Source organism: Cervus elaphus, chromosome 15 (assembly GCF_910594005.1).
Source record: "Cervus elaphus chromosome 15, mCerEla1.1, whole genome shotgun sequence".
NCBI classification, from domain to species: Eukaryota; Metazoa; Chordata; class Mammalia; order Artiodactyla; family Cervidae; genus Cervus; species Cervus elaphus.
In genome coordinates, this window is record NC_057829.1 from 24,242,012 (window position 1) to 24,266,911 (window position 24,900).

The window sequence follows — 24,900 nt, forward strand, 5'->3', positions numbered from 1 at the left end:
CTCCAAAATCTGAATGTAAACTCCCCCTTCATCTTTGGCTAACTCTTAAACCATGAAAGCATAAGTGAGACTTGGTGGGGGATATCCCAATGGAAAGCACCAACTTTCTGAGACTACTCAGAGCAGATTTCAAGACAAGACAAGACAAGATTTCCAGAGGAAAAAAGGCCCATTTAGTAATGCTAAAAGAATTCATTTATCAAGAAGTCATGACAACCCCTGGGCGTCCCTGGTAGCTCAGTGTAAAGAATTTGCCTGCCAGTGCAGGAGGCCCGGGTTTGATCCCTGATCCGGGAAGATCCCACATGCCATGGAGCAACTAAGCCTGTGCACCACAACTGCTGGTGCTGTGCGCTAGAGCCTGCACGCTGCAACTACTGAAGCCCAAGCACCTGGAGCCGATGCTTCGCAGCAAGAGAAGCCATCGCAACGAAACTGAAGAGGAACCACCCGCCCGCCCCATCCCCGGCTTGCTGCAACTAGAGAAAGTCCACAAGCAACAACAAAGACTCAGGTGAGTCAGAAATAAATAATTAATTAATAATAATAAAAACTTAACTCCAGATTAACTACAGATTAGACCAGCCTGGATCCCGAAACTACCACCCACACAAGAGGTATACAAATTTACAGGAATAAATTCAGCTTTTACTATTTTACAGACATCCAAAATTTGTGAGACATATCCAAAATCAGATAAGTAAATAAAACAAAGGACACGTAAAAAAAAGTCTAAGAGAAAAAGCAATTAACAGAGCCAGACTCAGAGATGACCTAGAGGCTGGAGTACGTAGAAAGGTGCTTTAGAAGGTATTTTGAACTTATTGAAAATAAAAACAAAACTGATCAAAATTTGTGGAATGCTGGTAAAGCAGAGCATAGAAGGAAACTGATAGCATTTAACGATCATGCTAAAATAAAAGGTCTAAAATCAATAGCCTAAAAAGGTTCAGCTCAGGAATTCCCTGGCGGTCTAGTGGTTAGGACTCGGTGCTTTCACTGCCACAGACTGGGTTCAATCTCACCAACTGTGTGGTACTGCCACCAAAAAAAAAAATCTCAGCTTTAAGAACCTAGAAGATCAAATTAAGGACAATCAAGTAGAGGAAAAGAAAGATAAGAAATACAAAACACTATGGTTTTTAAATTTAATGTTATTAATAAAGATTTACATTTTTCAAAAGAAAAGTCCAGGACAAGATGGCTTCACTGGTGAATTCTATCAAAAATTTAATAATACCAATCTTAAACTCAGAACACAGAGAAGAGGGATCATTTCTTAATTCATTTTATGATGCTAGGATAACCCTGATGCTAAGAAGCTGATGAGAAACAAAATTTAGCCAGTCAACATCCCTAATGAACACAGACACAAACTCTCAACAAAATATGAACAAATTAAATCCAACAATATATATAAAATAATATAAAATGTCTAAGTGGAGTTCATCCCAGGAATACACTATTGATTCAACTAACACAAATGAATTTCACTACATTTCAGGGAAAAATAATAATAATAATAATTTGTTCATCTCAACAGATGCAGAAAAAAAGCATCTAACAAAGTTCAACGTCCCTTCATAATAACAACTCTCAGCAAACCAGGAACAGAAAGGAAGTTCTTCAAACAGATAAACCTCACCTTAAAAACAAAATAAAAACTTTACAGCTAACATCATGCTTATGAGTAAAACATTAAAAACTTTCTTTCTAAGATGAAGACTTAGACAAGAATTGTCCACTGCAACCATTTATATTCAACATTGTACTCGGAAGTCTTAGCCAATTAAATAAGGAAAGAAAATATCATGACTGTGTACATAAAAAAATTCAACTGAATTTCTCCACACGAGCAACAAAACTAAATTTCTCCATACTGCTAACAATCAAAAATAATTTTAATTATCATTTATAATAACATAAAAAACATTAAAAATAGAGTTGAGCAGTTATAAGAAAAACCACAAGTTCACAAAGTATAAAACATTACTATCTAAACCTCCATAGAAAAAGTTTACAATTCTTGCCTTACAGCTTAACTCTTTCTACTACTAAAAGAGAAAATAAACCCAGCAATTACACACAAAAACTCATTGGTTTTTCCTTCTCCAATATTTTTGTATTGTTGTTGTTGTTTAATCACTAAGTTGTGTCCAACTCTTTTGTGATCCCATGGACTGTAGTCTGCCAGCCTCCTCTGTCCATGGGATTTCCCAGACAAGAATACTAGAGTGGGCTGCCATTTCCTTTTCCAGGGGATCTTCCAGACCCAGTGTCTCCTGCAAATCTTTACTACTGAGCCACCTAGGAAGTCCAATATTTATGTGCAGAAACTACTAAATATATACATTAACTATTACATTAGACTCTTTAAAAATTTAATGATACTTGTTGAAAATGATCCACATCCTATTGACCTCTGATGTATTTTTCTTTATCTGAAATATTTATTCTAAAAGGTAAACTGCAGTTTCCCTCACCAGTAGCAACCAGTGTTTATAGCTTTTATATCGTGCAGATATGACATACGTTTTTGATAAGACATGCTACGTTAGAATGTGTGTGTATATATCCCCTCAGTTGTGTCCTACTCTTTGCAACTCACTAGACTGTAGCCTGCCAGAATCCTCTGTCCATGGAATTTTCCAGGCAAAAACACTGGAGTCAGTTGCCATTTCCTACTCCAGAGGATCTTCCCAACCCAGGGATCAAACCCATGTCTCTTGTGTCTCCTGCTTTGGCGGGTGGATTCTATACCACTGAGCTGCCTGAGAAGACCATCAGGTTAGAATAAAAACTAACAATTTAGAAATCAGGTTTCATTCAGGAACAGACAAATTTCAGTAAAACTTAAGACGTGGGGGGAAATGATGGTTAACAGTTAATTCAGTCACAATGATTTAATAACTAAAGACAAAACCAGTTGTTAGTCTTTTAAAAATAGAGAAATATTTAGGCACTGAATAGAAGACCAATCCAGAAGACCTGTATACAGATTTACACATAAAATCAACGGTTTTAAAAACTATAAATAAAAATACATTTGTATGGAAGGTAACATTGACAAGGCATTATTTTCTTCAGGAAGTCTTCTTTAATTTTTTGCGTTATATGCCCTCCTATGTGTTTCCACAGCGCCCATCCTTTTGCTTAATCTACACTTACCATGCTATACCATAAACAATTATTTATTTGTATTATACAACTGGTCCACATTTATAATCTTAACAAGGGCAGAAATCACATCTTTTCCTTATAACTGCATCACTAAAGCTTATAACTGCACCAAATATGCACACAGTAGGCACTCAGTAAATGTTTGTAAAATGAATTTTAAAAATTACATGACAGAAGTTCAAAACAACCCACACATTCAATACTGCTGTCTAAAATGTAAAAAATAGAAACTATATATATGTGATCATAACGCTTCATATATTCATTACAGTTTAGTACTCTCATTTATATACCTGAGTTCAGAGGTGGTATATGGTATGTAAACATATCCCTTATTTGTTTGGGTTTAAGGGTCCCTTGAAAAAAAATTTTTGATAATCACTGACTTAGAGGATTAGCATGATATGCAGCACTTAGGCTAGTCAGACCAAGCAAGTCTTTTCTTTTGGCATATTAGTATCTCTGTAATGTACTGTGTGAAAACTCAGAAACTACTAAACATCCCAATTTCTTGCCAGCAAATTCATTTATCTGGTAACACATTCATTCCTGACAGCAGGTACCAAAATTATCTTTCTTGCGATGCCATTTGGAGCACTGGGAGTGATTTCTAATTCAAAAGCTTTCCAAAGGACATGACAATAAGGGAGGAACAAGTCATTTACATATCCTGAAAAGATCAGGAGAAAGACAGACTAGTTCTACAGTTCTTAATCCTGTTCTAAATTTGGTTAGGAAGGAAACCCTTTTAGGAAACTTCTCCTAATTCTTAACTATGGAGCAGAGAGAAGAAATATATACAGCTGTCAGACATAAGGTGTCTTCTTAAACACAAATCTTTAATAAGCAATTTAGGTTCCACTATAGATGAAAATAAATCATCCCTGACAATGATCTATGACAGGTTAGGACCAAGTAAAGTTTTCTCCAAAGTAAGAGGTAATAGAAAGGTAAGTGATTGTCCTAAGAACTCTCACTAAGAGATGCCTAAGAAACTAAGATACCATTACTACCTTACTTTTGAGTATGTAACAACTTCAAACAGGAACTCAATTTCCTCATGATCAAATAAACTGAGTTAAAAGCTGCAGTTTCCCATTCAAAAGGTGGTGGTAACAAAATCTCTGCCTTATGAATGTATAGTATTTGTATATATATTCCATAATCTAAACAACACATCAATCCTGGGAAAGCAGGCTATTATTTCAATCCTTATTTTATAGATAACTATCTGCATATGCGATAAAGAAGACTTGTTCAAAATCACATCAGTAAGAAGCAGCATAGATGGAATTAGAATTAGTCTTTTTAACAATTCAATGCTATCTGCAATTATGGAAGTATAAGCCTCCAGATTTAGAGGCATAAAACAAAACCAAATCCCCTTCTGAACAAGTTATACTACCATACTGATACAGAAGTATATTAGAAACATCAGGGACTTTAGAAGTAGATTTGTATTTCAATTCTGCTACTTACTGGTTTATGACCTTTGATACTCAGATTAAGGGGCAAGATATAACTATAAAAAGTTAAATGAGGAATTCATGTAAAGTGCTCACAGGAATTAATGTACAAAGGAAGTTTTTAATCTTGGCTACCTCATGTAACTTTATCTAACTTTCTGAACTTATTTTCCTTTCCCTTTCAGCTAGCAATAATCTAGGATCCTAGTTCCAGCATGGCTCCATCAAAAAGGTCTCTGGACATGGAACCCCATAGGGTTCTCCTCAAAAGAGACTGAGGCTTCTGAGCTAGGCACATAAGTTACTAGCTGAAGTTCTGCCTGTAATTATGAAAGACAAAAGGTCCAATTTCCTTTCCCTTTCACTTGTGGAAAAAGACACAGCTAAGGAAAAAAATTTTTTAAGAGGTAATAAAGATAAGCAGACAAGGAAGAGGGGAAGTGAATAATTAATTACTTGCGGAAAAGGTCCTGCTGACAAAGGATGGTTCACTGAAATAGTAGGAAAAGAGAGTCCAGAGAAAGGAAAGAATCTAATCACTCACTTAAATCCTAGGCAAAAGGCATACAGAAAGGTAGAGACCCATATCATGAAGACAGAAGATCTTAATAGCAGTTTACTGCAGGATCCAGTTTACCTTAAAGTGCTGCAAGAAAGTCTTGGACTGGGGAAGGCAAACATAAGAATAACTTATTTCCCCCTAAGAAAAAAAATGGCTATCATAGCCTCAGCTATAGGAAGAGAAATGACTTGTTTTTCTAAAGAGCCTGGAAAAACTAAATACAAAAGAAAAAAAGTTCAAGAAGCAGTAGAGAAAGGAACTTCATTAAATGAACCAGGAACTTCATTAATGAACCAGGAATTTCATTAAAAGAATACAAAGGAAAAAAAATCATCCATATGGGCTCTTTCTTACAGAGAACACAAGGCTTGTTTCCTTTACCCTTTATCACTAACCGTAATCGCAAGCAAGAACGGTCTGAAAACACTAAAGAAGCTGTTATGGGGAGGAAACTAAAGGTTCACATGAGTTTTTCAGTCATTCTAGAGGCTGGAAACATATGCTCCTCCCTTAGGTCATGTCTTCCAAGGTAGTATCTTAATACCAAATGGCAGAACAGAGATATACCTACCAGCTGTCAGAGATGTCTCAAAACCGTCTTTAATGAAACAGCTGAGACTCTACTTCTTCATATAACTGAACTGCTGCTACAAGTGTAAAGGGTACTATTTCTTCCACTGGGAAGAAGGGCAGGAAAGACCAACAGGCAAATTAATGAATTATATATGGTTCCAATTTCAATTAGTCATCTGTTTCAAATGTTCTACTTTGATTGAAGTCATCAGTAGCCAATAGCGAAAGGAACATGAGTTTTAAATGTTCACAATCATAAGTAGGATGAAATCTCTTTCGTATTATAACCATCTATAAATAACAAGTGTATTATTTAAATAACAAATCATGTTCTTCAGAAAAAACATAAGGAGACTCTGATTCATTAGTATGCTATTGTTCTGCCCAACTATAGACAAGTTATTCATAAATGCCTAACAAAGTCAAGACCAAAGCACTAACGTATACATTCTTTCTTTTAAGGAAAATTTAGATAACTTCTCCAAATTCCTGTAATTATCTTTTATGCCAATCTAATTCTGTAATATAGTCATGTTAAAATAAACATCATCAATCTGTTAGTGGCAATGGGGGAAGAGTAAAATAAATGAACTACTGGACATACCCTATGTAATATTTCTAAAACCTTTAATGCAGTATGAAGAAAACTGTTGAAAATTCTTCTCTCAGAAGGGGGAATGCCGATCTTGTAGAGTTTCAAAAGATGTACCACAACCTCCTTAAAAAGTTCTACAATCTTGAGGAATAGCGGAGGTTCAAGTACTGACCACCAGTTTTCTGTTATTAAAGGGTGAACACACAAATAAAATAAAATTTAAAAAGTCACAATTTTCAAAATCATACTGATTTTTCCTAAAGCAGTGGCTCTTAACCCTTTGAAAATCTCAAGAAGATACATGTAATATGATATATTATGTAACATTTCTAGGGTTGATAGACACTACTCCACATTCAAGTTAAATAATACGGTTCTAAAAGCTCTCAAAAGTAAAAATCAAGTAAAAAAGGTCTATTGAATTTACCTTCTTGGTTTTCTAAGCTGTATTAAAAACTTAACCACTATCCCTCATATTAAACCAGGTGTTTCAAAGTGCTTTATAAATTAGGAGTTTAATTTTTAAAAACACTAAAAAACTGTACTGCTCCAGTATTTACAGGTATCTCCAACTTTTACCTGTCAACTTAAAGTTGAAATGTGAAGCACCACCTGAATGCAAGGTACTCCTAAATATCAAATACAGAAACTGAATAATGTAAAGTATGCCATGTCTGTCTTTCCCCATGTTCACTATTTATAGCTATTAACTACAAACATGACAGTCTTGTGCAGGAGACAGGAAAAGGAAAACTTCTGACAACATGGGAACAATAACTGTGAGTCCCTGCTTCACTCTTCTAACCACTCACTGGCTCATTCCCTCAGATTCCAGGATTCTACCCACTGCTTGTTGCTTCCTCTGCTCACTCTCAGCCTAAAACTTCTTGTACTGATTTTATTACTCTTATGTATCTCAGACTGACATATCTAACAAATACTATTAGGAAGGAAGGAAAGCACCACTACTAAATGTAGCAGGCAAACTATAATAGCCAAAAGATAGAGAGGAAATCTATACAATTAGAAAAATCAAAGTGAGAAACATTTATGCCAAAAACCCAGAGGAATAAGATCAAATGAAGAGTGGAATCTCACATAGAGAGACATCAGAAAATTAGCAAACAAGGCAAAAGGGCTGATAAATAAAGTTCAAGGGGGATTTAATACCCAGGTTTGTTCAGGTTTAACTGTCCCCTTTCCTTTACTCTTTAACAATAAGATCACTCTGGAGTGAATGAGGAAGTTTCTGTTCAGTTGCTCAGTCATGTCTGACTCTTTGCGACCCCATGGACTGTAGCCCTCCAGGCTCCTCTGTCCATGGGATTCTCCAGGCAAGAATACTGGAGTGGGTTGCCATTTAGCGAAATATGAAAAACAGTTTTTATCTTTCCTGATATTGTTTCCACCATTGTGTTTGATTAAAATTTTAATATTTAACATGCTTTGCCTCCAATAATTCTTAACAACTAGCATCAGATGATTAGCAAAAAGTAATGAATTGAAAAACAGGTTTAACTTTCCCTGAGATAATGTCAAAATAATTCAGGGTAGCAAAATTTCAAACAGCAAAAAATAAGAACTTAACAAGCATTTTCATTTAAAGAAAAAAGGTTACAAAAGAAAAAAGTATTAAAATTCTTACCAAGTACTTTCAGTGGTGCCTTTTCTAAGTTCACAAGAGCTGTACCAAAGGGAATTGCTATTGTGGTGAAATTGTTGGAATCGCTCATCAGGGGACATTCTGGTAGAGTAAGATAAAATCTCAATGCTTCAACATCAGGTAAGGAGCTAGTCAGTTTAGGAATAAGATTCTTTTCCAAGCTAGCTGCCACCTACATTTTGACAAAAAGTAAAATCTACTTCATTTAAAATGAATGCATATTCAAAAAAACAGAGAGAAAAAGAAATTCTTATGCCACATGAAACATTAAATGGTGAAGGGAAAAGAAAAAAATAAACCATCTTATGATGAATCAATGAATGTACTCTGCCACACAATGAAAATTAATGCCTGCACAATATAAGAGAATATTTTTTAAAATTAATTTATTTATTTTAATTGGAGGCTAATTACTTTACAATATTTTGGTGACTTTTACCATACACTGACATGAATCAGCCACGGGTGTACATGTGTCCCCCATCCTGAATCCTCCTCCCGTCCCTCTGGTTGTTCCAGTGCACTGGCTTTGACAGTCCTGTTTCATGCATCGAACTTGGACTGGTCATCTATTTCACATATGGTAATAATATACATGTTTCAATGCTATTTGTAAGAGAATCTTAAAAATCTTATGTACAAATCTCAATTTAAACTCTCTGCATCTACAGCTATATAGACTTAACCAACATGGTAATGTTAAGTAATTAAGGGTCTGCTCTGAACATCTGGAAAGATTTACAGACGTCTGACAGCTAAATTACAAACAGTTTAAAATAATACCTGATTTAAATTCTTACATTAGTTTATACAAAGACATCATAATGAAGTATATGAAACTGTAAAGTTAATTAGGCAACAAAGCTTTAGAATAACATGGAATAAAAAACTCAACAGGGAACATAATACAAATACAAAATACTTTAAAAACAAACCTGCTGAGATATCTGAGGATGATCAGGTTGTATAAGTTTGTGGAATAAAAGTCTAGCAGCATTCATATCAACACCTGAAAATCTAGCGCCCGTTCTATAGTGATCATCATTGCTATTGTTTAAAAAAAAGAGAGAAAAAAATGATAAACTTTAAATTCATTTCATTTATTTAATGACATTATTTAATATAATAAATTCAAAAAATTCAGTATAACAAAGAATTGTCACTTACCTAACAGCTAAAAAACTTCCATTCAGACAACCAGATGAAGAAAATGTTCCATCAATTTCACTAAAAAGAAATTTAAAAATCTCCAAATCACAAAATGAGAAATCTGTTTCCCTTCATTTTTTAATAAAAATTAAAGTTAAACTAATATTTAATGCTACAGAGCATTCCTCCAATCAACATTCAGAATAAATCGGAATTCTATAAATTACTACAGATTAAGTAAATCTTGATAGAAGTATTACTGTTCACCCTAGACTCTCTTGAACAGTACCATCATCCTCAGATTCACCAAATAAATCTGATGTTCCTAAAATAAGTTTTTTTTATAAAATAAATGCACATTTAACTTTCTTAATTCCACACAGTGGTAAGTCTAATCTGGAAAGTTATTTTTCTGAAGACTACTCTTCAGGCTGTTAAGAAAAATTTTAGTTTGGGAACATAATCTAGAACTAAAAAACAGCTTATCAGCTACAATCCCTCATCCCAAATACCTACACCACCTTCAACAACAAAAATTTAAAGTACTAAACAAGTCCATCTGCAAGCAAAATATTCAAGAAGGAAGCAATACTCAATTCTTCCAGGAATACAGATGTTAAAACAAAAAGACCAGTATAAAGCCAGAAGGAACTTTTTTGCAAATACAATCTCTAAAGCATCTATATTTAATATTTTAAGAACTGCATATTCTTATATATTTTTATATATTTAAAGTATATAACAATTTTAAATGAGATCTCCTAAAATATCCACTATTATAGAAATTCCAGACATTCAAACTTCTGTATATAAACCATTCAGTAAATGATACTTAATGAAATATTTATTTAAATAAAAACTTCTAAGTACAGGTTTCTCTACCATGGAGTTGAGAGATTTTGTCTTTGTGTAGATAAAACATTTTTCTTACTTGGCTATCTCTACAGGAAATCTTCCAGAAGGGTAGCTGAGCCATTTTTGAATTAGAGCTTCATTCACAGTCCAGATCTGCTTCGAAGGATCAGGATATCTAAAGTCATCTGGTGGCCCACAGTTCTGAAGTTTAAAATAAGTAGATGAGTTTGAGGGAAGAGGATTATATACAAAGCATTCTGCATCTGGAAGTTAATCTCTACCACACACCTAAAAACAAAACTTGAAAAAAAACTGAAACAAAAACTTGTCAAATAGACCAGAAAATATTTGCAGACTTGAGGAAAAAAATTAAGGCCATTACTTTGTAACATATAAAGAATACTAATATGAAATTATCTGAGCTTATTAATTATTCATATGATTTCTATTACCTGGGGATTAGAATAATGTGAAAAGCTTTGATCTCCACCTGAGAAAATTCTTTTCACGCAGAAATATTCTTCAGAATCTGTAATAAAAATAAAATTTTAAAAAATTCAAGATTTATATATATATTTTTAGAGCATCAAATATGCTACTGGACTTTCTCTTAATCTCTAACTTAATGAGACCTCCCAATCATGGGCTCAATGACGCAAAATGACTGAGAATGTTGACCGACCAAGTTAATGGAACATTAAATGATCCCACAAGCACATCCAGCATTTGCTAAGCTTTTTGGTTGGTCTTTTTTTTTCTGATCCTAAGTTGTTTTGGTTTGTTTTCCCAATTGGAGGATAAATTGCTTCACAATGTTATATTGGATTCTGTTGTACAGTCTTCTTTTTGATGTGCTTATCGAACAATGGCATTTTTTAATCTAGATCTTTATTATCTCAATATATTTTAAACTGATGATGGTGTAAAAACTGAATCAAAGGTATAAAAGATAGCTCAGAAGAAAATAAAAAGTAAGAATATTCATTTTGGGGAATTCCCTGGTGCGGTCAGGACTCAGCTTTCTTAGTGCTGTGGCCCAGAGTTACCTGGTTGGGTAACCCTTAGTTACCCTGGTTGGGTAACTAAGATCCTGCAAGCTGTGTGGGATGTGGTCAAAGAAAACAAGGAACATTCATGTTAAAAAGAATGACAACAAACAAGAAACAAGTATCAGTGTGTTAAATCTTCTTGGGTAATGCAAAATTCTTTTCTCTCTCAGCAAAGCTATACAAAAGTAAAGTGACACACACAGCTCTTTATTAGAAATTATTTATCAATAACATCCAAATCAGGTCCAAAAATATAAATATTAATGAATTTAGTAGAAATAAAAGAAACAAACAATAAAGTTCCTTTTCAAAAAGACATTCAAAGCCTCTTCCTCTTTCTCCTCTTCTTTATCTCAAAATGGAAAGACTATGTTAACAAAAATATCACTAGACTAGTATTTATAAGTATCACATACCAAAACACTATAGCGCCACAATGTAACTTAAGGCTTTGTTGCTGTTGTTGTTTAGTCTCTAAGTCATGTCCAACTCTTATGCAACCCCATGGACCGTAGACCACCAAGCTCCTCTTTCCATAGGATTTCCCAGACAGGAATACTGGAGTGGGTTGCCATTTCCTCCTCCAGGGGAATCTCCCCAACCCAGGCATAGAAACCACGTTTCCTGGTCTCCTACACTGGCAGGTGGGTTCTTTACCACTGAACCACCAGGGAAGCCCAACTGAAGTCTCGTTATTTCCAAGCATAATCCACTTCTGTGTTCCTACTCCTGACCCTCCACTCTTCAGCTCACTAGACTAATTCTTCACCTGTATTATTTGTGACCATCACTGCTACAGAATTGTGAAATTCTTAAGGAAGGGATCACATCTTAATTTCCTTGGATCATTCCCTACTATTAAGCACAATGTTTTATTTGTAAAAGCACTGAGTAAATGTTTAATATATAATATAAAAATTACCTAGCTTAGAAAATACCAATAAGAGCTTCAGAGATCATAACATTAATGACCAAATTTTCCACAACAAGAATGTTCTAAGGCCAAACATTTTAAAGAACAGGTTAAAAGGGTAAATTTAAAATATTAAATAAACCAATCATTCAACTTAAAATCTTTTCTCTACATCATCTTCACAAGTCCACGTGAAGTCATGCACTTTCTTCAAAAGACTGAGCAAATGTTATTCATTTGCTTCTAAAAGGTGATTCTGCCCTCTTTAAATAATCATCAAGTAAATGGATAGACTACAGTACATGAGTAGGTTTCTGGGGGCTGTGAATAGGTCACCAAAAATTATTTTCCTTTATTTTCTTTTAATTACAACTCTAAAAACGTCTGTGGACCTAGTCATTTGTCCTACGCAGCTTCCTGCAGATTGGATTTTGGTGATTATATCCTTGAGGATTCTCCTAACATTTTCCTCAGTCTTCTGTATATTTCTATAAATTAGTAGTTGGATCTAGAGAGGATTTCATTAGATTAATTACTCAATTATTTTGACGAAACTATTACATGGTTGTGGAAAGGGCTATTCTTCATCAGGAAGCACATAATATATGGTTGTGTTCCTTTTTGTGATGTTAGTAATCACTGACACCCATAGACCATTAATTCATTGTGGGCTGAAAAATGATACACTAATATTACTTCCTCATCTTATGGTTGGACCATTAGCGTCCCCTTATCCACCACATTGCCCTGTAATAGGAAAAATTAATGCTTGTTCTTTTCCACTTATTTACTATTACTTGGCTTTTTGAATTTGCATTTCTCTTTGATGATAATTTTTACATGTTTCTTAGTAGCCTGGATTTCCTCACTGGGAATTTCCATTAACTACCTTTATCTATTACACGTCTAAATGTTTGTCCTATTTACTAGGTATTTTACTATTTTTCACACCAATATGTATGAGTACTTTGGCTACTACCTCAGGTTATATCTGTTACAAACATTTTTCCTAAATAATTATTTAATTTCAACTCAGATTTTTTCCCATTAAATCAAATGTATTTGTTTCATTCTTTATGACGTGTTTCATCGCCATAATGCTAAGAAATGTGTTTCCCATCCTCAAACTACAGAATTATCTTAAGAACTTTTTAATATTTAACTTTAATCCATCTATAATTTCCTTTAGAATATGTTGTTAGTTTAGGATCTAAACTGACATTTTCCTACCAATTCTCACGTGTTGAGTAATTCTTTCCCCTTCTCCACATATTTATTAGTGACGTCCTGTTTTAAAGTTATGAAGAGACACTATACCTCTTCTACCTATAACACACAACCCTCAACAACTTTGGCACTCCTCTCCACCCCAAAAGTGTTCTCAAAGTCCTTCTCATAACTTCCACTTCATAAGGTCCTTCCTATAACTCCAAGAGAAACTGCCAATCAACTGCAGTTTGAATCTGAAACAAAACCTATATACAATGCCAATACATGGATCCTCCTCTCCCTCCCCACGATCTCCCTTAAACTATAATAATCTGAATGTCTGTTTTACCAATAATCAGATTTAACTGTTACAGTTTTATGATACACATTGTCACATCTAGGAGGGCTAGTTCACCTTCTCCTTACTCTCTACAAAATACATTGTCAGTAAAAACTGAGAAGACTTTGAAATACGCTCTCCTGAACTCCCTTCCCCATTTACCGAGTCTTGTTTAGGGCACCCTTCAGAAACATAGCTACCTAAAAGGTGTCTCTGAGCTATTTACGATTCTGTAAAGCATACTATTTAGGAGCAATACTGACAGAGATACAACTATGTACGTGCCTTTGATTTACAAGGAAAAGTAGTTTTTGATGATCTCTGAATCCCTTTGCACTCTTAGGACTTATTCAGAATCCCAAAGGGCTTAAAAGCACTAATATATACCATATCAGAATGGAAAATTAAGAGATTTAAAAAATACTCATTGATTTATTTGAAGATGAACAAGAACAAAAGCACTGCATATTAACACAGACAACATTTTAGTACTAATATGAAAGTCATTTTAATCTCATGGACCCTCTGAGACAATACCACTGCCCTTGAAAAACTATCAGCTTGTCCACAACATGGAAGAGCATAACTGAAGACACAGCATGCTAAGTGAACTTTATCTGCCTCGGTTTATACGTGACTATGAAAAAGGTTTTCAATATGTTAAAATCTTAGCAAAGTCCACTTCAATTTTAAGGGTGTGTTTCCGTACCTTCACCTATATGTTGTTCTTTACTTCTGTGTAATCTGCCAAAGAGCAAAAATTCTGCATCTTACTAGAATAACTTTCTATACTACATGTCAATTTTATTGTCTTTCATTATTTAAGGGGAAAAAAAGAACCAAGACTCCTCACTTATGAATAAGCTAAAGTTCTTTTCAATCACATTACCATTTACATTTATTTTGAAATGTTTTAATTTCACTTCAGTAAAATAGGTAACCAGGTTATTATTTCTCAAGCCTCAAAGGTTACATCTTTTAATGAAGTGTTCCAATCTTCTTTCACAACTTTTCTGATTTCTGTCTTCCTGTTATGGGCTGAACTGTGTCCCCTGCTCAAATTCATATGTTGAAGCCGTTAAGCCCCAGTACCTCAGAATATGGCTGCATTTGGAGACAGGGCCTTTAGAAAAGGTGATTAAGGAAAAATGAGACTGTTAGGACGGTGTCCTAATCCAACATTCCTGCTGCCTTTACAAGAACAAGAAGAGACACGAGCAAAATACATACACACAAGCACACAATCATACAGTAAGAAGGTAGCCGTTTGCAAGCCAAGGAGGGAGGCTTCAGAAGAAACCACACCTGCTGACAGGGTAATTGTAGACATCTAGCTTCCAAAACTGCGAGAAAATCAATTTCTGCTGTTTAAGCTACCCAATCTGTGGTATTTTGGTACTCTTAGCAAACTAACACACTTCACCAAATCAGATCCTAAACATAGAAAAATAGAACTTCCAGATACTTTACATGTGTTAGTGAAAATTCCTTTGAGAATTCCCAGAGAGGCTATGGAGAATCACAAAGATCTGCCATTTCAACATATAAGAAGAGATGCTAGAAATAATTAGGCTGATTTGATGTGTTACTATTGTTGAAGAGTTGCATGGGAAGAGTTGTCAAATCAGAAGGTACTCAACCTTCCATAGGTTAAATTTCTTTGGTAAATGTAAATATAAAATTTTCACTTCTCTCAGTTCAATTCAGCCACTCAGTCGTGTCTGACTCTTTGCGACCCCATGCATCGCAGCACGCCAGCCCTCCCTGTCCATCACAAACTCCCGGAATTTACTCAAACTCGTGTCCATAGAGTTGGTGATGCCATCCAGCCATCTCTTCCTCTGTTGTCCCCTTCTCCTCCTACCCCTAGTCCATCCCAGCATCAGGGTCTTTTCCAACGAGTCAACTCTTCACATGAGGTGGCCAAAATATTGGAGTTTCAGCATCAGTCCTTCCAATGAACACCCAGGACTGATCTCCTTTAGGATGGACTGGTTGGATCTCCTTGCAGTCCAAGGGACTCTCAAGAGTCTTCTGCAACACCACAGTTCAAAAGCATCAATTTTTCAGCGCTCAGCTTTCTTCACAGTCCAACTCTCACATCCTTACATGACCACTGGAAAAACCATAGCCTTGACTAGGCAGACCTTTGTTGGCAAAGTAATGTCTCTGCTTTTTAATCTATCTAGGTTGGTCATAACTTTCCTTCCAAGGAGTAAGCATCTTTTAATTTCATGGCTGCAGTCACTTTCACAGCATCATCTTTCAGGATTTGAGATAGCTCAACTGGAATTCCATCACCTCCACTAGCTTTGTTCATAGTGATGCTTTCTAAGGCCCACCTGACTTCACATTCCAGGATGTCTGGCTCTAGGTGAGTGATCACACCTTTGTGATTATCTGGGTCGTGAAGATCTTTTTTGTACAGTTCTTCTGTGTATTCTTGCCACCTCTTCTTAATATCTTCTGCTTCTGTTAGGTCCGTACCATTTCTGTCCTTTATCAAACCCATCTTTGCATGAGATGTTCCCTTGGTATCTCTAATTTTCTTGAAGAGATCTCTAATCACTTCTCTAAATTAATAAAAAATATTTCAAAATGCAATTATTATAAATTTTTCTAATTTACATGGTAAACATAATATAAAAATTTCATAAATTAATAAATTTCAAAAAGTGTTTGTTTTATGAGAAGTCCATGGAGATTCAGTAATGTTGTTGCTTTGGGGAAACATTATTCAAAACTCATGAATAGTTCTGTCAAGTTTTCCTGTATTTATGAAAGTGCCAGTGGTAAGTGGTATCAGTTCTAATTTCAGTTATTACTGAACTTTCATTTTTATTTACATCTATCATCTTCTAGGCCAGTGATTTTCAAGTGGGGTTCTACAAAAATATAGATGTCTAATGACCCCTGATTTACTGACTCTCTTTACTTGATCCTCTTGGCATTATTTCTGGTATTAGGTCTCAGGATTATCATGCTGTAACTCAAAGCTTTCTTCGTCTATAAAAAGTAATATTCATCCATCTTTATAAATCAGATATAAGAATCACTGACTTCTTTGTAAACAGGCTTAATCATCATCATTAGAAACATTCTTGTTTAAAAACCTTTTTGGAATATAGGCATAACTCACTTTACTGTGTTTTACGGATACTGTGACATTTACAAATTAATGATGATTTTTATTATCAGACAATGGTGAGCATTTTTTAATAATATTTTGAATTAAGATACATATATTTTTTAAAGAAATAATGCTACAGTACATTTACCAGACTACAGAATAATGTAAACATAACATTTATAGGTACCAAGAAACCAAAATATTTATCTGACTCACTTAACAGAGGTGTTCTGGAATCAAATGGCAGTGTCTCCAAAATACGTCTGTAACGTGCTCTGTATGTCACAGATACAATAGATACAAATTTCCCTTTAAATTTATTCTTATTATGGAACCTCATCATATCCTTCCACTTGACAATTACCAGTAATAAAAAAGCCACAGTTATTCTAAGTTATTTTTGTTTTACTCTTACGCTTGTCTGAAAGCTTTTCTATAAGCTACAGGCCAGAGTTTGTACTATTGACAAATAAGGATAGTCTCATAGTCCTGGGAAAATGACTGTAGCTGGTATTTTAAATCATTTATGTCAAGTAGACACTTGGGTACAGGTTTCTGAGGAGCCATGGCTTAGAGAACTTTCAGAAGACACCAGTGGACTACAGTAGGATTTCTCATATATTCTTTTTAAGCTGATAAGCCATTTTACAAAACTGACAATCCAAGATCTATAATGTTTACCTTAGTTTTAATTTCACAGGGGAGCTTGTATTCCCATCTGGTAATCCCATTTTTGTGGCTATCACTTAATGATTCCCCTTCATTGCCTGGTTCTGGTGGACAGCTGAGTTTGTATCCTGGATCCCATGGGATTTTAACAACCAGAGAAACAGTTCTTGACTGGCTACCACCCCTAGTGCCCAGCATGAACAGCAAGTGGAAACATACCCCAGTTTTCTGTGAAAAGGCCTACAAGCTTGTCCTGGAGCTTTAGCAACCTACTGAGGTAATCTCTGGGAACAGAAGCTGGTGGATGCCATCTCTGCACTCTCCCTCTATCTTGCTTTAAGTTGCTACATTCTCCTGCAAAGGAGTCTGTACCTTTACCTGGGCCCTGATTTCCACAGCTGCTGCCCAAGAAACATCTCTAGGTTGCTTGGTACTGCCAGCCACTGTGACTTCCCCTTGCGGTCCCACAGGATGATATATATTTACTTACTTAAAAGCTGTTGCCTGTGAGTCTGGCATCCAATCAGCCTGAATCTAGGTGATTGTTGAAACTCTCCCCTTTGGGAAACTGACAGGTCTCAGCATATCCTCAACTAACTGGGAGGGAGTCACTGAAAATAAGACAGACTTCCCGGACGTTAACAAAGGTTTGAGAGACAACCAAGAGTGAGGGCAGGGTTGAACTATATTACAACACTACAGTAATCAAAACAGTATGGCACTGGCATTAAAAGTAAGACACGGGTCACTGGAACAGAACAGACAGCCCAGAGATAAGCCAAAGCACACTGAGCAGTTTATTTAAGATAAAGGAGCCAAGAATACACAATGGGGCATGCTAAGTCACTTCGGTCATGCCTGACTCTTCTGAGACCCCATGGGTGCATGTCAGGTTCCTCTGACCATGAATTCTCCAGGCAAGAATATTGGAGTGGTTGCCAGTTCCTCCTCCAGGGGATCTTCCCTACCCAGGGATCAAACCCACATCTCTTTATGTCTCCTGCATTACCAGGTGGGTTCTTTACTGCTAGCGCCACCTGGGAAGCCCCACACAATGGACAACAGCCTTTTCAACGAATAGTGCTGGAAAAATTGGACAGCCACATGCAAAAGAATGAAACTGAACCACTATCTTATACCACACACAAAAACTAACTCAAAATACTAAACATTTGAATGTATGACCTAAACCATAAAACTCTTAGAAGAAAACACAAGCAGCAAGCTCCTTGACATCAGTCTTGAGGATGACTGAATTTGACCAAAAAGTAAAGGTATTAAAAGCAAAAAATAAGCAATAGGACTGCACACCAAACTAAAAAAATTCTACAGAGCAAAGGAAATCATCATCATGGATTAAAGACCAAAACGTTAAGATCAGAAACCACAAAACTCCTAGAAGAAAACAGGCGGATCACTCTTTGACATAAATTGTAGCAACATTTTTTGGATCTGTCTCCTAAGGCAAGGAAACAAAAGTGAAAATAAATGGGACTTAATTAGACTTAAAAGCTTTTGCACAGCAAGGGAAACCACTGACATAACAAAGAGACCTATTAGATGGCAGGAACATTTGCAAATGATATGGCCAATAAGGAGTTAATAGCCAAAATACATAAACAGTTCCTATTATTCAACATTAAGACAACAAACAGCCTGGTTAAAAAAAAAAATTGGCAGAAGACCTGAACCGACATTCTTCCAAAGAAGACATACAGAAGGTCAACAGGAAAATGAAAAGATACTCAACGTCATTAATCATCAGTGAAACGCAAAACACACCAAAATATCAACCTGTTAGATTGGCTATTATCCAAAAGACAAGAAACAACAAATGTTAGTGAAGATGTGGAGAAACGGAAAGCCTCATGTACTGCTAGTGGGAATGTTAATTGGTAGAGCCACTATGGAAACAGTATGGAAGTTCTTCAAGAGATTAAAAATAGAACTACCATATGATCCAGAAATTCTACTTCTGGGTAAAACAAAAACACCAATTTGAAAAGATGTATGTACCACCATGTTCATTTTACAATAGCCAAAATATGGAAACAACCTAAGTTTCCAGTGATGGATGAATGGATAAAGAAAATATGAGATGTGTGTATACATACACACACAAATAATATATACACAGCCATATACATGCAATGGAATACTAGCCATAAAAAAGGAAATATTGCCATTTGTGACAACACAAATGATTCCCAAGGGTATTATGCTAAGTGAAATAAGTCAGAAAAATAAACACTATACAATCCTACTTACACATGGCATCTAAAAAACAAACCACCACCAACTGAAAACAAGTTCATGGACACAGAGAACAGATTAGTGGTTGTATATATTGCAAATGATCACCACAATAAGTCCAGTTAACATCTGTCACCAGTTACAAAACTGTTATGAAACTGTTAAGATTTATTCTTGTAGACAGTTTCAAATATGACTGGAAATTTGTATCTTTTGAGCCCCTTTATCTATTGTGTCTGCCCCTACCCCCAGCCACCCCTGGCTGGGGCTCAAAAGGTACAAATTTCCAGTCATATTTTAAACTTGCTAAGAGATTAAATCTTAGTTTCAAAACAAGAAAAAAAAATTGTAACTATGGTGATAGATGTTTAACTTAACTTACTGTGGTGATCATCTGTAATATACACCTGAAACAAAATATAGTACATCAATTAAAAAATTTTATCTGATTCTTGCTGATCCCCAGAATTCAGTGAGTATTCAAACATACTAGGTTTCCCTTCTTTTGATAGTAATGCTGCTGTCTGCATGGGTTCAGTAAAAGTATGTTCCCCTTTTCACTAGTTTGTACTTCTTTCATAACTGGTTGAACAATCAATTATATAACCAAGGGCTTACGTGAAATGTCATATTTGAGAATGATAGCTATTGAATTAGATACGACAAGTCATTTTAAGGAATCAAGTTGGCTGTACTTATGGAGCCAATGCTTATGATGCTTCGGGCCCAGTAAAAGATTACTTTGTCAGGTCTGGGACATTGTCATGGGAAGAACTGTGTTCTCCCCAAATTCTTATGTTTGAAGTCCTAATTCCCAGAGGCTTCAGAAAGTCACCTTATTCAGAAATAGGGTCACTGCAAATATTTTGGCCACCTCATGCGAAGAGTTGACTCGTTGGAACAGACCCCGATGCTGGGAGGGATTGGGGGCAGGAGGAGAAGGGGATGACAGAGGATGAGAGGGCTGGATGGCATCACCGACTCGATGGGCATGAGTCTGAATAAACTCCAGGAGTTTGTGATGGACAGGGAGGCCTGGCGTGCTGCGATTCATGGGATCGCAAAGAGTCGGACACGACTGAGCGACTGACCTGAGCATACACATTCTAAAGAAAGGTTTACCCTTTGCCCAGTTCCAAGGATAGAGTCTCAAAGTCTTGGGAATATCCTATTAAGTGTGTCTTTGTTTATTTGTGGCCTTGAGACCATATCAGATAGTTTATGCTAAAAATGTGATTTATGGTAGGGGCCACAGACTCCTAGAGCGGCTGAGTAAATAAAATTCACATTTAATTAGTTTCTATCCTACACAGTTTTAGTACAGTACAAAGTAATTATCAGCGATTAAATTGTGGTAAAATACACATAGTAGAAAATTTGACTGTTTTAACCATTTTAAAGTGTTAATTTCTGGCATTAAGTAGATTCACAGTGTTATGCAACCATTATCATTGTTCATCTACAGAATATTTTATCATCCCAAACAGAAACTTTGTACCCATTAAAGAAGTCCTCATTCTCCCCTCTCTCAAGCACCTGGTAACCACTGTTCTCTCGTTCTCTATAAATTTGTTCTAGGTACCTCATGTAAGAGGGATCATATAATATTTGTCCTTTTGTGACTGGATTCTTTCACTTAGCATAATAATGTCTTAAAGGTTTTTCCATACTGTGGCACGTACCAATATCTTATTCCTCTGTATGTCTAATATTCAATTACATGCATATTCCATATTTATCTATCTATTCATCTGTTGATAGACAAATGAATTGTTTATACATTTTGGCTACTGTGAGTAAACAGTTTTTTAATGAGACTAAACAGGAGCAATAATGACTACCTTTAGAATTCTATTTCCTTTCCCACTTTAATACAAATAATCTCAAAGTATGTAATTTTAAAGGCAACAAAATGCACCTCTAGGTGACTAAACTTTATGAACAGAAATACATGATTCCTTGCAATATCCATGCTGCTTTAAATGACAAAAATCTCTTTTTTAGGTTATTAATGGTGCCTTGTGGAAGAAACTGATATGATGAAATAACAACATGTTCCTACGGACATAAGAAAAATAACAATACTATTAAAATAAATGCAAGTTCCAAACCTTAGAATGACTGGAAGAAAGTAAAGCCATATTCTAACACAAAATCAAACATAAAGAAGAAAAAAAAGTATCATATTCTGATCTTTGTTAAATAAGTATATACCTGAGATAACCTTTCAGCTACAAAAAAAAAATCTTGAAAGATAATTCATATTAAAAAGTTATGGATCTTTTAAAAATAAATAAATAAATAAATTTAAAGTTATGGATCTTTTCAAATGTCAATCTTCATAGCAGGTTCATCACTAAATAGTCTCAAGTCCCACAGCTGAGAGAAAAATCCCAAAGAAAACCAAATACAGATAACATAAATAAAAAAACATTTCTGAGGTATAGTTCAGGATGGTAAAGAAAGTATTTTATAAAGTACATTTTGGTTGCAGCATGTCAAAGAAGTGAATGAGAAAACAGCATTTGAGTACTTCAAATTTTTTAGTAGTAAATTAATAGCAATGAAAAGATAACCAGATCCATTGAAAGAGTAACAAAAACAAATTATACATTTGGCTAAAACAGTGGGATATAAAAGCAAATTCTAAAGTTTAATATTTTGAATAAGTAATATATACATATGTTCAAATTTCAGAGAAACAGACAAGGTTATATACGTTAAAGTCTCATATATACCCAAGACTGTTAAAGTAATTGTTAAAGTCTCGCATATACCCAAAAGAACTGAAAGAAGGATCTTAAAGAGATATTTATATGCCCATGTTTATAGCACTATTCACAGCTGTTGAAAGGTAGAAACAATCCAAATATCCATCAGCAATTAGTAGATCCACAAAATATAGTTTATATACACATGCTGTTAATAGCTTTACTATTAACATTCATACTGTAACATGGATGAACTTTAAGGACATTAATGGTAAGTTGATAAAATAAGCCAATCACAAAAAGGCAAATACCGCATGATTCCACTTATGAGGTGAAACTGAAAGTGTTAGTTGCTCAGTCGTGTCCAACTCTTTGTGACCCCATAGACTATAGCCCGCCAGGCTTGTCCATGGGATTCTCCAGGCAAGAATACTGGAGTGGGTTGCCACTCCCTTCTCCAGGGGATCCTCCCAACCCAGGAATCAAACCAGGTCTCCTGCACTGTAGGCAGATTCTGAACATGTGAGCTACCTGAGAAGCCTTATGAGGTAGAATCAAGTCAAAATCTGAGAGACAGAATGCAGAATGACTGCCAGCTAGTGGGAAGAGTGAATGGAGAATTGTTGTTTAATGAACAAGGAGTTTTAGTTTTGCAAGATGCAACAAGCTCTGGAGGTAGCTGCACAACGGTGTAAATGTACTTAACACTACTGAACTGAGCACTTTAAAAATGGTTAAGTTCATAAACTTTTTAAGTGTATTTTACCATAATTAAAAATAAAAAACCAAAAATATTTCCCTCCCACTGGTCTCTAACCACCATTTGGTTTCCACCCTCTGAAACCACTTTCATTATTTTATTTATCCTGTGTTTCCTTATGCATATACAAGCAAATATAAATAAACTAAACCACAGTATATAGTATTCTGTATCTTACTATTTTCCCTAAACAATGCATCTTGGAATTCTTTCATTTCAAATGTAGAAAAGTTCATTTCTTAAGAGCAACATTTTAACAACAGTTTTAGCATGTGCTGCAAAGTTTTAAAAGAACTTACCAAAATCTGGTGGACACTGCCCATTATAAGGAAACCAATTTCCTTTCACAGTGAAAGGACTTTTCCTGTTGCTTGTTGAACCAGTTCCTAGCTGTCCATTACCACCAAGTCCAAAAGAATAAATTCGTCCTGATGAAGGAACAAAAGCAGAAGTGTGCTGCCTAGAGTAAAATGACAGAAAACCTCAGACTTAATGTTACCTTTCATGTAAATATAAAAATAGTTTACATTTAGAAAAGCACAGTGAACATTACTGGTATAATTTTTCTCTTCATAAGTAAGTTAATAAATAAGAGTTTCTAAGTTTTCTGTACAAAAATTTATTAAGAGCCTTATTCTATACTGAGTGAATTCTGTATCACACAGGTAGACTGCTTAAGCATGGTCCAGAAAATTCCCACAAATGTCCAAATTTAAAAAGGCCCAGCTCTATACTGATATCTCTTACACTATATGATTCAGCACTAGAGGCAGCATCTAACTGCTGTCCAAGGAGATCACCCAATCACCTTCTCGATCAGGTTCTAGCTTAAAGCTGTAGTCTGTAAGGGCCTACACCATGTGGGTATCACTCAAAAGCTTTAGTGAACTAGGCAGAAGACTGGTATATATAAACATGTATGGTAAGACAATGTTTCCTTTCTTCAAAAGAAACTGATTCTTATGTATACACACTCAGATTTCTCTAAAGGTACCAGAGTGGAAGCAAACAAATTACAAACCTAAGAAACTACAAAACTGAAGCTAGCGAAAACCCACTAATCCTGAATCTGTCCGACTCCCTCTGATGCTTCATCACTATATATTTAGGAATAGGCTAAAGGTGATCATCCAGCTCAGGTGTTGTATTCCTCAGTTTCATGGATTCAATCAAGTCTGGCAAATTCTTATGTTATTTCTGTAAATACTGTCCCTCTCCCATGTATTCAATGCTCTTCTTGATAATATTAGACAAATGTTTTATCTTCCCAACTCTCTAACAGTCTTTTAACGTCTCCTAAATATCCATATCCCTTGTGACTAATTTCCCTATATCTGTTTTTCATATTATTACTTTTCTCTTTAGCAGTATGTCCAACCTGCTGTTTCCACTATCCACTGAATTTAAAAATTTAATGACTATGTTTTACCCATTTCTAGTTCTTCTTTTCAAATCATGCAGACAGTTACTTCATTTAAAACCCTTAATACATTGTGAAACATAACACATATACATCAATTCAGGACTATTCTGGTAAGTCCCAAGCCTACTTTAGGACAGTCTTGTGGTTAACAATTCTGAGGGAAGATCCAAACAAGAAACTAAGCCAAGGCCAGAAAAGTCTCCTTAAACTAGCAAGAGAATACTTCACTGTGGACTCTTCCCATGAGGTGGCTTTACTGGGAGGAGACGGTTTCACAGGCCTCACTACTGCCTCTACCACTTCTTCGGTCCTACCTCCTATTCCAAATTCCCTTGCCATCTGTGGTATATTGCTTATAAAAAGTGCCAAAGTTATTCCGTTCCCTATACCCATTACCCTT

The 24,900-nt window shown here is 35.4% G+C and overlaps 1 protein-coding gene across 7 annotated transcripts in view; it reads right to left on the reverse strand.

Moving 5' to 3' along the window:
- Positions 1-24,900, reverse strand: part of HERC4 (HECT and RLD domain containing E3 ubiquitin protein ligase 4) — a 126,282-nt gene that overhangs the window by 40,010 nt on the left and 61,372 nt on the right. For 6 of the 7 annotated variants that reach the window (XM_043927061.1, XM_043927060.1, XM_043927064.1 and 3 more), the window contains exons 8-14: positions 23,377-23,537; positions 10,496-10,572; positions 10,120-10,244; positions 9,207-9,266; positions 8,975-9,086; positions 8,022-8,211; positions 6,386-6,558 (exon numbers count right to left, since the gene is read on the reverse strand). In XM_043927061.1, coding sequence (XP_043782996.1) covers positions 6,386-6,558; positions 8,022-8,211; positions 8,975-9,086; positions 9,207-9,266; positions 10,120-10,244; positions 10,496-10,572; positions 23,377-23,537 — 898 coding nt within the window. The remainder of the gene's footprint in view (positions 1-6,385; positions 6,559-8,021; positions 8,212-8,974; positions 9,087-9,206; positions 9,267-10,119; positions 10,245-10,495; positions 10,573-23,376; positions 23,538-24,900) is intronic. The other variant, XM_043927066.1, reaches the window with a different exon arrangement.